Genomic DNA, 14612 nt, shown 5'->3' on the forward strand with positions numbered 1-14612 from the left:
TATATTGTTTCAACTTTTGAGTAGTTACAACAAACGTGAAAGGATTTTTTATGAGCACAAAAGTTAAAAAGTGACCATTTAGAAGTGACACCCGATATTTATTCATAGGTGCCTCAATACTTGTGTGCTACAACCACCAAAAAAAATTGCACAATTGATTTGGTACATATTCTTCTAATAAATATTTTTATCGGTACCTATGCACAAATAGTCTCAATAACCGTGCATTGTGGTTACCAATAAATTGACACAACTCCTCCAATTAAGCATTCAAATTTTAACTACTTGGTGTACAAGTGGGCAACTATTGGTACATGTGGAATATTTTAGTGGGCTTTTTATTACCACGTATTGGTTATTTTTAATTAAAGATAGTAATTGGGAGGGTTAATTGGGCAAGAACATTGTGATTATTGATACATGAGTGACTATTAGGTCTTTTCCCCTACTTAGGATACCATAATTAGGTTTTGGTCAAATATTCAAAAAGTCATTTTTAAGACTTTTTGCTAGGCATGATAATTTGCATTGCTAAAAAAGAATAGAGCTCATATAACATTCCATGTAATCACTACATGCTCACAAAGTTAGTCCGCACAACTATTGGCTCATCTAACCTACTCATGATCAACACTAACAACTTTAAAGTCACAATTGCTAGTGTTATACTACCAAAAATATTAGACATTAAATCAAACAAATGCTATTACAACTATAAAATCATGCTTAACTAGTGAATCCTTTCCATTGACATACATATCATTCCAAACTCCTAAAAAATTGAAAACACTGAACATTGACCATTGAGATATGGTTAATCTAGCATCTTATTAAGATTGATTCTCATCATTTATTCAATCTTTCAAAAACGAAAAATACCATCACAACTATTAAATCATGCTCAACTAATGAATCATCTCGCCTAACACACATCCCATTCCAAATTCATATAAATTTGAAAAACCTCAACATTGACCATTGAAATATGGCTAATCTAGAATCTTATTAAGATTGATTCTCATCATTTATTCAATATTTGAGAAATGAGAGTTTATGTTTAAAAATGGAACTCTAATAAAATTTGACAAAATTGAATGAGCGCAAGTGGGAAAAGTGACGAAGATGATAAATTCTCTCCGGCACTAAACCCAGCTGAAGTTATAATTAAAAGTTAAACATTCAATTTCAATGAAACGCTGCATAGTAAGACTTGCCTTGGAACAAAGAGATATCCTTGTATAGTTTTACACGGTGCTGGCCAACATTTAGGAAAGGCTTAAACTACACACACTAAGCTTACACTCCTAGATTTAAAAGTGTTAAACACTCAGAGTTGACAGACATTTTCTAAACTTAATATGCTGCTTAATGTATATGGTCACACTAAGAATACATTTCTAGACTTAAAAGAGATAAACACTCAGAATTGACTAATATTCTCTGAACTTAATATGTTGTTTAATGTGTGTCGTTTAAGGCTGGCCAAAGGTTATTGTATGAGGAGGTTTTTTTTCTACACAGGGATAAATTACATCAAGAGGATCAGGATCATACATCAAAAATTTGAAGCACGCCTTCCAATCCTCATGATCAGAGCCCGCACTCACTTTCAGTTTGTCTCCCATCCCCAGCCAATTGAAGTCAAAATCGCCCTCCACTCTCACAACACGTAATTCCAGCACATCTTCCCTTCCACAATCTACGTCCGGGTGGATCATTTCACATGCACGTAAATTCTGATTCCTTTCAATGCTGTAACGCAGCCTGTTCCTGCCTTCGCAGTCAAAGACTTGGCCAAGCGAAAGACAACAAACAATATATCCCGCACAGTAGCTAATCTCACTCTCAGCAGCACAGTATTCAAAATAATTATTTTCACCCCGGCTCTGCCCATTCGGCTCGGCCTGCAGCCAATTGTACGACTTGGCTCTTCTAGGCATCAGACATTGACTCTCGAAAGAGATGCCCTGCCAAATACATGTTGATGGTCAGGTCAAGCTACTTTTTTTTAATCAAATGGGAGTAAGGGTTTCAGTTTGACGGTCACCTATGCCGTTACGATTGTTTTCCCTTCCGGTTACAGGTGCTTTACACATTGCTTTCGCAGTGCAAATGATGTACAGAGGTAACTCACCATTTATTTGAACTGTTAAATTATAATACAGTAATATTCTTGCATATATCAAGTCCAAATCACTTTATATATCATAAAATTGACAGAAATGCTTTTATAATTTCAAGTTGAGACGGTGCCCTAAAAATTGCGCAAATTATTTTACTGACAGAAAGGACGAAAAACGTGAATGGGAAGGGGAGAGAGAAGTTTCGTTGGACATACCTTGATGGTCTCGTAGAGGGAAAGTAATTGCTTTGAGGTGACTCCGGGGCCCGCAATGAAGATGCTCTCCAAGGACTTGAGACCGGCCAAGCAGCTTCCAAGTGTTGCGCTGGAAATATTTTTACATCCCACCAATTTCAATGTTGTCAATCCTTGCAAAGATTCCAATCCAGGCAGAGCCCTCAGATGACATGACCTGCTTACGTCTAATCTACACAGACTTTTCAGTCCAGACAAGCAGCATAAGCTCTGCAATTGCATACAGTCACGCGCATACAGCATCTCCAGTGATGGTGGGACCGCTCTCAATTCGGAAAGCTCGCTGAACCCGTCCAAATGCAGTTCCCAAAGTCCACTCAAGTTATGGAAGCTGCCGGGAAGGCTACGAAATCTATTATGCTCAAAATGGATGATTCTTAACGGAGACAATTCGAATAGTCCGGCTGGGAGTCCATTTTCACACAGTTGGCAGTAGCCGGCATCCAGATACGCCAAACTTTCTAGCCCACCAATGGTGACCGGTAGCTCTCTAAGATTTGAATTGTGGTGGATTTCTAGTTTTTCCAACCGAGTCAAATTGCCAAAACTAGCAGGAAGGTTGCGTAAATTCTTACACCAAGATAGATCCAATTCTTGCAGACTTGAAAGCATACCGAAATCCTCAGGCAAACAAGAAACAGTATCACAGCCTTTCATGTTGAGAGAAACTAAGCTGTGGAAGCTTCCCAAATTATTGGGCAGGCTTTTCAGTGAATGGCAATTGTGCAAGTCCAGAATCTGCAACTGGGTATAGATTATTGTAGCAGGAAGTTTTTCCAGGGACCCGCATTCTCTCAAAATAAGCACTTTAAGTGTCTCCGGCCATATCTGTTCAAACATCATCACACGAATGAATCCAAACCCTTACTTTCCTTACACTAAAAAAGAAAAAAACATTTGTATGCCTTACGTTTGAATATTCTTCTGTTTTTTCGTCCCAGAGATGAGTTATCTGACTATCGGTCACCTCCAGAATAACAAGGTTCAGTCCCGGAGGTAGCCATGTTAATGAACATCTTGTCAATCTTAGCCATCTCAATTCGTCAAAGTAGCGTGCCTGAGGAAAGTGTCCCTTAATCTCAACATTTGCAAGCCAAAGCAGCCTCAAGTTGTACAGCTGCATGAACATGTCTGCCTTCACTGTCTTCCTTTCCTTGGGCTAGTAGCGAAGATAACGAACTTTCTTGGCCTTTTCCTTGATTCCATATAAAAACACACAAATAATTCTTACCTCCATAGTAACTGGAAACTAGCTACCATGTAAGACATAGACATAAAATAGCCACGAGAAACATATGCAACGTTAAACAGATGAAAATAAAATAATAGGATAGGAAGAAAATCCATACCCAGTGTCGGCGTAACATATGGTGCACATCGTCCTCATCGAATAGTCTTGTGCGTTTATGGGGATCTGTAGATATTTCATTTGCTACAGTAGTTCCCAAATCTTGGAGGCACCGATGCATCAGTAAGTCGTTACTAGAACCCAAGTTGACCAAAGACTTTTGCAAGAGATGTCTGAGAGAAGCATGAACACTCCGATTCAGTTCTGCCCAAAAGATCATAGCAATGTCCTTGTCCTGCCCTGTAAAAAGACAAGCAACATCTAGAAACATCTCCTTTTCATTGGGGTCAAGGGTATCGTAGGAGGCTCATCCCTTAACTTGTCTGCCATGTCTTTCCACACATCTCTATCGTCTTCACCAAAAAGGGTTTTTCCAAAAAGTTGGAGTGCAAGAGGATGGCCATCACAAGCATTAACAATATTGATGCTTAGGGTTAGTAGCTCTGGATCTGTACAGCTGGAATTAGGGAACGCGTGGAATTTGAATAACTCCATGGCATGTTCTTGAGGAAGCCTCCTTACCTCGTACATTTCATCAATGTTCGCCACTCTTAGAATTTGTTGATTCTGAGATGTAATGAGCAAACGACTGCCTGCCCCGAAGTCAGTGAAATTTCCCCCAAGAGCTTCCAGCTGCTCGACACTTTGAATGTCATCAAGGAGGAGGAGAACTCTCTTACCCCTGAGACACTCTTGTAGCAGATATTTACCTTGATCAATATGATTTACTTCGACTCTGACTTGGGAAACATCTTTGAGCATACGGTTTTGCAGCTTGACGAGCCCGTTTTCCAGTTGACATCTTTCTCCAACATCCAGAACTAAACAATGCACTTCAAACTGACTGCAGAAGACTTGTTTGCAAACAACCTTTGCCAGGGTGGTTTTACCCATCCCACCCATGCCATGTATACCCACTTTCACAATCTTCTTCTGATGATCCGCTACGTTCAGTAATCTCCTGACATGCTCCACGCGCCAGTCTAAACCAAAGCATTTCGGAGTATCCAAATGAACCTTAGCTGACTCTAAGAATTTCACTACCTCCGTCACTACATCTTCAATCAAATTGCTGTCCCTGCAAAAGTGTGAACTATATTGGTAAATACTTCAATGTCGATTAAGGAGAGAGAAAAAAATATGTAAGTAAAACTTGCTGTAGCCTTACGAAGAATATTGATTCTGAGACCATCCACAGATATCGGGAACATTCTCTAATGCTCCGATTATCTCGCTGTTTCGATGTTGCACGAAATCTTGTGCAGATGGAATTCTCTCCGGGTGGCGAACGTCTGAAGGCAAAACATGATAAAACAGAGGAAAAAATTTGACCCTGGAATTAACCATAAAACACACTTCATTCAAAAAAGACTGTGACTGGATAAATTTTGGGGAGAAAATGGGAATGCAGATCCTACTTTCTCGGATGCGTTGATAAGAAGGGCCGTCATCTGTAAATTTTCTTTGTAACCGGGTGAAAATGCCTGCTTCGACAAGAGCAGAGCAGAGTCTGGTAGCAAACCTTTGGCAGATGATGTCAGGGTCACAAAAGCTTAAGTAAACGTCATGTATTTTGAGATGAGTGAATGGAAAAGAGGGATTGGCGGGGGAAGAAGCGGCAGCAGGGAACATATTGAGGCTGCAAGTTTTCTCAAAGAGGACACCCGATAATTGCTCAAACCAAAATCGGCCTTGGTTTATATGTATTCAAAATGTTTCTATTCCAGCTTTTTTCTAAACATATGTAGACTTCCCCATTTTCAGGAATGCGGAACCCGCCTGCAAAGAGTAGAAAATAATTTAGCTCCATTTCAGTATTAATACAGTGTTTTTTTTATAAAGAAATGCTTATCGAAAACGCAATATAACGTACGACAAACAAATCGTAGCTGTGAATTGACAGCTGAAATAATGTGTCCACCACTCAGAATTACTTTGTCTTTAGTCTTTGTGGCGCACTAAACAGGAAATTGACATTAGTGCTCGTTTATATACTTATGCCAGTATATTCTTTCATAATTATCAATAACATTAAAAGAAGGTGCAATATTTATGCCTTTTGTAATTTATATAGATTATCTTATAAATTTTATAAGAAGTCTATGATTGAATTTCTAAGTACTTTATTAAAAAATTGATAAGACATCAATCATTAATAATAATAACATTATTATAAAATATTAGATATTGTGTCTTGATATTGTTGGCATGTGATGCTGAAGTCTCACTGCCATGCAACAATTAGTCCATTACCATGCACTGATCAATCCATGCATGCATAGGATAATAGATAGTTAGCATGCATGCATAGGATAGTAAATAAGTTAGCTCTAGTTAGATCAGTAATCCACCTTAAAAGACAGTTAGTTTTGTTTCTTAATTGGTGGTGTGAGATCTATAAAAGAATGACAATGTAATCTTTTTAATGACAAGCAATAAAAATTTGTGTTTGTATTTATGTTGTAGTTGTATATTTTTGTGTTTTATCTCTGTTTCTTTCCTATAGTTGTTAATTCTCTTCCTAGAGACATGATTGGCATCATTTGTGTGGCTTGATACAACATTATATGGTAAATTTTGACATAGGTCATTGTAACAATATTCAATGTCACACTCGTCAACATTTTGAACATTGATTTTTGTTGAACATAGAATTGAGGACATTCAACATTACCTAAATGGATTCGCAACAAATAAATATAGTTATTTTAGAGAAGGAATTGTAATCTATGTATTTGTATATGCTTGGAATTCATGTAAACAACAAATATTTTGCTACATGTTATGAGCTAAGTTTTTCGTTGTGCATAAAATAATACATCTAAAATTGTTGTTAATCACAAGCAATCTTGAAATAATTAAATTTATTAAATAATTGTATTGTATATCTCTTTGACCATTAATATTTATTACTTTTAGTTAATGTTGACCTTTTGTAGACAAGTATCTAATGCATTAGAGTTAAGATTCTACACAAAAAAAAAAAATTAAAGTAACTTTTTTCTTTTTGCATATTTTAATAGAAAGTCGTATAATGTGAACAACAAGAAATTATGGAATGTAAATCAAATAAAGAAAAAATAAATTGAATGATAAAATTAAATTCATATGATATTTATGCTTGAACTCTCCTTAATTACTCAAAAAAATAATAAATTTGTGATATATTATTAACATCTTCAATATCTAATTGATTAAATTTGTGATATAAATACTTTGTATAATATCACCCAAATGATAACTCATTACCACATGATCAAATCTATGTAGAGTTCATTGTAGACTACTACCAAAAGTATAATGGAAGAAAAATTCCCCGATGGTAAGCAATGAAAAATTGTACCATAAATGGCTTGATTATTAAGTTCCTTGTGGTGAGGGAGCATTGCAGGCATGATGGGACGAGCAATAAAAATTTAATCTCCATTCTCCCGAAAAATTTAAAATAACAATGAAATGGGTTTTTAGGATTATGTGCTAAATGAAAATATCTCGAATTCAAATGTTCTAAGATTAGCATAACATTTATATTTGAATTGAATTATTCTGAAAATTAGACTACGTTAAATGCACACCCTATAGGATTGATGTATGTACATTTAAAAGAAATGACAAAATGTGTGCTTGAAGAAAGCTTGATGTCCTTAATATAGTTTTACATGCCAAATGCTATTGTATGAGGAGGTTTTTCTTCTATACAAAGTTAAATTACATTAAAAGGATCATACATAAAAAATTTGAAGCACGGCTTCCAATCCTGATGATCAGAGTGCACACTCACTCTCAGATTGTCTCCCATCCTCAGCCAATTGAAGTCAAAATTGCCCTCTACTCTCACCACACGTACTTGTAGCACATCTTCACTTCCGGAATCCATGTCCAGGTGGATCATTTCACATGCACATAAATTGTGATTTCTTTCAATGTTGTAGTATAGCCTATTCGTGCCTTCATGATTAAAATTCTAGCCAAGCGAAAGACAACAAACGATATATCCTCCACACTAGCTAATCTCGTTGTCAACTACATAGTATTCAAAATAATTGTCTTCCTCCCCATTCTGTCCAGTTGGATCAGCCTATAGCCAACTGTATGAGGTGGCTCTTCTAGACATTAGGCATTGACTCTCAAAAGAGATCACTCATGAAATACATGTTGATGGTCGGCTACGTCTATTTTGGCTCCAAAATGGATCTTTTGTATAGCCTGTTAGCGACATGTTAGTCAATCGCAACCATTAATTGCAAAATCAACAGTGTAAAATGCGTGACTAACACGCATGTTAGTCAATCCGTACTGTCGTTTTGGAGCCAGAATAGACGCGTCCCTAATGGTCAGGTCGAAGTACTTATTTTTAATCAAATGGGAGAATAGGTTTCACTTTGGCAGTCACCTATGTCGACACAATTGTTTTTCCCTCCTGTGACAACTGGCTTACACATTGTCTCCCAGTGTAGATATTGTACAGACGTACTCACCATTTATTTCAACTATTAAATTATAATATAATTATACTCTTGCAAACGTCATGTCGAAATCACTTTATATATCTTAAAAGATAAAATTTACAGCTATACTTTTATAAATTCACTTGATAAGACAGTGTTGCAGTAAATAAGCAAATTATTTTACTAACTGTAAGGATGAAAAAATGTGATTTGGAAGTGGAGAGAGAATTTTAGTTGAACCTACCTTCATGGATCATGGGCTGTTCTATGTAACTTGGAAGGAGTTGACTAAATTTCACATCCAAACTATCTCACCTGGACGTTTTTGCAGGACTGTTATTTGGGTTGCTTGTTAAATGACTTCAACAAACTTAATATGGTTTTATTAGTCTCTCAAACATGGGCTAAGTTTCTCTTATTCCTTTATCTGGCAGAATTGATTGGTTCAAGAAAATTTGATAAACCATTAGCTACTATTAATAGGTTCAAAGGAAAATGTCTCTTTTAGGAAAGGTATTTAAGTTTTTGGGATCTATGGACCCTTTCATTTTCCAATGGAAAACATGGCCTCTACCTAAATCTCAATTTTATCTCTCAACTCTACTAAGCAACCAATTGTTGAAAAACAAAAATTAGTTGCTCCTAAACTTCATAATTTGTTATTCTTGGATTGTCATGCAAACTTTTTCAATGATTGGAGATGACCTAATGCTTGTGGAATCTTCTTATTCCAACTTCGAATCATTTACAAACAGATCCTTCCTCCTATCACCATCTCACCCCATCTCAATAAGATGTGGCATTTATTTTTTGTTCAGTCCAAATGGAACATGGTCAACCTCCAAATTTGGAAGTCCATAGTTGATGCAAAATCTCAACTCTTAGCATGGAAATTTCTTCATGTTAAACAGTAGATTAGTAACAGCCTTTAATTTGTTTACCCTCTTCCCACTTGCCTTTTGTGTGCAAAATTAGAATCTATAAAACATGCTTTTTGGCTTTGTAGTCATGCTAAAAAAATTATGGAGCTCTCCATTCACCGCCTTTCCTACCTTGTTCCCTTGAGCATTGTCTTGGAAAACAATTCTCCTTGGTGCTTCTTCATCCTTTGATATTGTATCCCATACTTGTAGACATGTGATTCTCAGATGATTTTGGAAGCTTCATTGCAATATTATTTTTTCTAATCCAATCCTTCCACTGCAGATAGAAATTCAAATGCTATGTGCTAATTTGTCTATCCAAATAGAGAATATGCAAACAAGTTGGCATAACATTTTGCAAAATGGCAAAGTACACAATCTTCTTAACAATAGCTGCATGCAATTATTGAAAATAATAGAGATCCTGACATCGTTTAGTATTCACTTATGGATGGAAAATGACGAGAATAAAAATTGTTTTTTTTTCTTATTCAATTATGATGTAATTGCTTCTCATGTGATTGTTCTTATTTTCAATTGTAGTTTTTATGTATCTACAACCACTTTTGTTGTAGTTGTAGCTATAACTACTTTTCAAGTAACTATTGTTATTTATAGGTGTATTTGTTATGTGTCTACAACCAATTTTGTTGTAGTTGTAGCTATCATTGTTGTAGTTTCATGTATATACATCAACTTCTATTGTAGGTGTAGCTATTACTTATCAATTGTTCATGTTTTTTATGTTTCTCAATGATTTATAAATTCTTTCTTTTGCTTCTTTCAATAAAAAAAAATTCTTGAGTGTTTACTTTGCTCTAATAAAAAATAAATATCTCTAAAATGAAATATATGATGTCCTTTAAATAGATTTTTCTAAAAATAGGTACTCTGGTTTTATTTTGCAATAGCAATACAATAAATCATAAAAAATAATGCAAAACAAAAATTACTATAATTTTACTTTTAGAACTCTAAATTCTTTTTTCTACTTTTTAACCTCTACATTGTTTGTATTTATTTAATTTTTTTTACTATGGTTGTTAAAATTTATTATAAAAGTTTTTATTCTCATTTCTACATTTGTATTAATATCAAGAAAAATGATTTACAAATCATTTGTATATCATATATTTGTGTTTATGTTTATTCTTCAATATTAATAGTATATTTGTTATTATATTAAATATTTTGACATGTAAATGACTATCATATTTAAGATTAAAGGTAAGAGTTATTAAACACACTTATACTTTCACACTCCACCCCTTACTGTTGAATGTCTCCTAGTATAATAACCTTAAATATTGTGAAGAAATATGTGAATTGCCTTCCTAAGATAAGATTTTATGAATATGATAGGTCATTAACCATATTTTGAGTTAATATAAACTATGTACAATAAAATTTTGAAATCTAGAACTAATAAAAACCAAACCACTTAATTGATTCTAGTGGCCAATAGATAGTTGTCCATTATTTTGATCATTTAGTTCTTTAATAGTAAATCATAATTTTGATTTCTTACGTGTAAGTGAAAGCAAGTTAAGGTAGCAAAACAACTTCCGGCACTAATCTTCAGAGGGTAATGCAAAACCATTTCAAATCTTTATAATAGCTACAAAAATTCAATAAAAATAAACATAAATAACATGCATACTACAACAAAGTTATTTACACGGAGAAAACCCTTTTGAAACAATTAAAAAAATTAATAATAAAATAAATCACTCCAAAAACCACTTGATATATTATTCAAAAATCAACAACCAATTGTATTTGCAAAACAATAAACACCCTTATAAACATCCAAAGATCCAAATTTAATTCAACATCTATAAGACTCTTACAAACACCCTTTATCTTATGTACCTAATATATAGGAGATGCAATATATGAAATCGTCAAATAGTATTACAAAACTATGAGCTAAAACCATCCAAAAGGTGGCACCCAAATTATCTAATATTCAAAATACCCTATGATGTGTCAAAAGACACACCAACACGTGTAACTCCCTTTTACAACTCATTTATGTGTCCAATATGTTTTTATATTTTCCTTTTCAAGAGACCCAACTTATGAGACTTTGATTGATGAACTATTTGAAACACAAAAAATTTAATGAAGTTCTCTAATGAGGTATAACTTGCTATGTCAATTATGACTATTTTTTAGTCAAAGAGATAACTCTAAAGCCTACAAATGACTTTTAAATGAAACTTTCAAAAACAAAAAACAGTAGTATCTTCAAATCTAGGTCTACTATATTTTGATCACAACCACTTTGAGTCTAAAAAAAATTCTACTACCAAGCGAAATTTTGAAAAATATAAATTTTAATATTTTTAAAACTAAACATGATCTTGGAACGAAAATTTATCAACATGCTTATTTAACTAATCGATATCTTTGAAAAAAACTCACAAATCTATACTCAAATATAAATTTACTATATAAATATAAGATTGAAACACCATTTACTAGCCAGAAATATAACATTTATATTTGGATTGAGTTACTTTCAAATTTTGGCTACGTTAAATACACACCCTTTAGGATTTACCTTTGTACAATTAATTACACACAAAATGTGTGCTTGAAGAAAGCTTAATGTCTTTATATAGTTTTACACGCCAAATGTTATGGTACGAGGAGGTTTTTCTTCTACACAAGGATAAATTCCATTCAGAGGATCGTACATCAAGAATTTGAAGCAGGCCTTCCAATCCTGATGATCAGAGCGCGCACTCACTCTCATTTTGTCTCCCATCCTCAGCCAATTGAAGTCAAAATCACCTTCCGCTCTCACCACACGTACTTCCAACACATCTTCTCTTCCACAATCTACGTCCGAGTGGATCATTTCACATGCCCGTAAATTATGATTCCTTTCAATGCTGTAGCGCAGCCTGTTCCTGCCTTCGCAATCAAAATTGTGGCCAAACGAAAGACAACAAACAATATATCCTGCACAGTAGCTTTGAGCTGACACCGGGCCCCGCAATGAAAATATATCAAAATTGTGGCCAAACAATATATCAAGATGGTGTCGTAGAAAGAAAGTAATTGCTTTGAGCTGACACCGGGCCCCGCAATGAAAATGCTCTCCAGCGACTTGAGACCAGCCAAGCAACTTCCGAGTATTGAGCTGGAAAGTTTTGTACATCCCACCAATTTCAATGTTGTTAATCCTTGCAATCATTCCAATCCCGGCAGACCCGTCAGATGGCATGACCTGCTTACGTCTAATCTACACAGACTTTTCAGTCCGGACAAACAGCATATGCTCTGCAATTGCATACAGTCACGGGCAAACAGCATCTCGGCACTGGCTATCCAGGGGAAAATTTGCACCGCCTGGATAGCCGTGCTTCCTTGGTCCGTGCCTTCTGTGCCTGCCACTTCCTGCAGCATCGTGCAATCCTCTCTCCCGTCCGTGCAACTCTGCGGCTTCTAAGAGTGTGCCCTCCGCTTTGCTGTTAAAAGGAATTACGCTGCCCCTTTAAAAGAAATTATTTATATTTTTGTTAAATTTTGTATATATTTTTTTATTTTTTTTTAAATGTATTTTATTTATATTATATTTTTTATATTTTTATTTATTATTATATTTTAAATTTTATATATTCGTTTATATTTTGTTAAATAAATTTATTAAAATATGTTTAATATATATTTTTATTTTAGTAATGTATTTTATTTTTAAATTTTTAATATACTTCTATATTTAATTTTATAATTTAAAATTTAAATTATAATATTACATAATTCATAAATAATTATATAATCTATATTTAATATAAATTAAAATATATTTTCTATGTATTATATAATATTTAAATATATAATATTTTATATAAGTACTTTATAATATAATAAATTTTATGCATTACATAAATTTTATATGTTTTATTATGATTCAAAGTGAATAGTGAATAGGCTTTTACTTATAATTCAAAATCACTAAAGTAAATTATAAGTGAAAGTTTATTCACTTTGAATTATAATTGAAAGTTTATTACGTTTTGAATTATAATTAAATTTAATAAATTTATAAAGTTTTAGTTTTTTTCAATTTTAAATTATAATTACACTATGAATTATGTAATATCTTTTGAAGTATAAATGAAAGCTTATTCACTTATAATTCAAAAGCATAATTATGTAATATCTTTTGAAGTATAGATGAAAGCTTATTCACTTATAATTCAAAAGCATATTATAATTCAAATTCAAAAGCTTTCATTTATACTTCAAAAGATATTACACTATGAATTATGTAATAGCTTTTGAAGTATAAATGAAAGCTTATTCACTTATAATTCAAAAGCATAATTATGTAATATCTTTTGAAGTATAGATGAAAGCTTATTCACTTATAATTCAAAAGCATATTATAATTCAAATTCAAAAGCTTTCATTTATACTTCAAAAGATATTACACTATGAATTATGTAATATCTTTTGAAGTATAAATGAAAGCTTATTCACTTATAATTCAAAAGCATATTATAATTCAAAAGCATAATTATAAATGAAAGCTTATTCACTTATTTCAATGTATCGATCCACACGCTATTATTTTCTCCACCATCTCTCCTTGCTCACTGAAACAGTAAAGAAATAATATGTTACAAAAAACCATGCTCCAGCCTAATGAAAATAAATTAAAACATAACTTAAAATGTATTTTACCCTTCACTAATAAAGCCCTCCAGGAGTGAGACCCAGCGCAGAGCTGCTTTCCATTTCTCAAGCGTTCGACTATCGAATTTTCCAACCTTCTTGTGCTTTCGGAACGCTTTTGCATACACTCCATTCTTGTTCTCCATTCGTACGTCAGAGGGTCGAATCTTCCAAAACACGGGAACAATTGGGGCCCCCGTTTCACGGATCAGAAGTAGCTCATCCAAACACCACTCAGATTCAGCATAGTTCTCAGATAAGATCACAACATGAACTGAAGCACTGCGTATTGCGAAAATCAGAGCTTGGGGTATGTATTGTCCCGGTTGCAGAGACATTTTATCCAGAAACACTTTGACTCCTCTATTATCAAGATTATGATATATGGAACTTGCAAGAGATTGCTTTGTATCTTTTCCGCGGTGATTAATGAAAACTTTGTATGCAGTGTGGGGAACAAGATAGTGCAAAGAGGGATTGGCATCAGATAGCGGGGATGGAGAATGGGAAGGGAAGATATTTTCCATAGGAGAAAGTTTGCAGGCTTCGTTTGCTTTTGCAATTATAAATACATCCCTACAATGATGAATCTGCAACTTTCTTCAAAGATGACGCCCCATAACTGCTCAGACCAAAAATTGGCCTTCGTTTATAGGGGTTCATAAAGTTTTTGTTCTAGTTTCGTCTCAACTTAAGTAGAATTTCCCATCGTCCAAATGGAATCCACCTGGAAGGAGAAGAAAACAATCTTTCTCCATTATTATGTTCGTTTTATTCTGGCTTATCGTGAACGCAATAAAATGTACCGCATACGGCTGATGTGATTT

The 14612-nt window shown here is 34.0% G+C and overlaps 2 protein-coding genes across 3 annotated transcripts; both read right to left on the reverse strand.

The window, feature by feature from the left end:
- Positions 1-990: 990 nt before the first annotated feature.
- On the reverse strand, positions 991-5527 carry LOC131064849 (disease resistance protein TAO1). 2 transcript variants are annotated; one of them, XM_057999145.2, is made up of 6 exons: positions 5144-5527; positions 4894-5017; positions 3727-4803; positions 3288-3572; positions 2339-3205; positions 991-1967 (listed from the first exon to the last, which is right to left on the reverse strand). In XM_057999145.2, exons 4-6 carry the CDS (start codon positions 3504-3506, stop codon positions 1473-1475), a joined length of 1581 nt encoding a protein of 526 aa, XP_057855128.1. In that variant the 5' UTR covers positions 3507-3572; positions 3727-4803; positions 4894-5017; positions 5144-5527; the 3' UTR covers positions 991-1472. The 2 variants fall into 2 exon arrangements, with proteins under 2 accessions (XP_057855128.1, XP_057855127.1); XM_057999144.2 differs by having other exon boundaries at positions 4894-5527.
- Positions 5528-13548: 8021 nt separating this feature from the next.
- On the reverse strand, positions 13549-14398 carry LOC131064841 (probable 2' cyclic ADP-D-ribose synthase BdTIR). Its single transcript, XM_057999132.2, has 2 exons — positions 13795-14398; positions 13549-13706 (listed from the first exon to the last, which is right to left on the reverse strand). Exons 1-2 carry the CDS (start codon positions 14310-14312, stop codon positions 13655-13657), a joined length of 570 nt encoding a protein of 189 aa, XP_057855115.1. The 5' UTR covers positions 14313-14398; the 3' UTR covers positions 13549-13654.
- Positions 14399-14612: the final 214 nt, after the last annotated feature.

This window comes from Cryptomeria japonica, chromosome 2 (assembly GCF_030272615.1).
Source record: "Cryptomeria japonica chromosome 2, Sugi_1.0, whole genome shotgun sequence".
Lineage (NCBI taxonomy): Eukaryota > Viridiplantae > Streptophyta > Pinopsida > Cupressales > Cupressaceae > Cryptomeria > Cryptomeria japonica.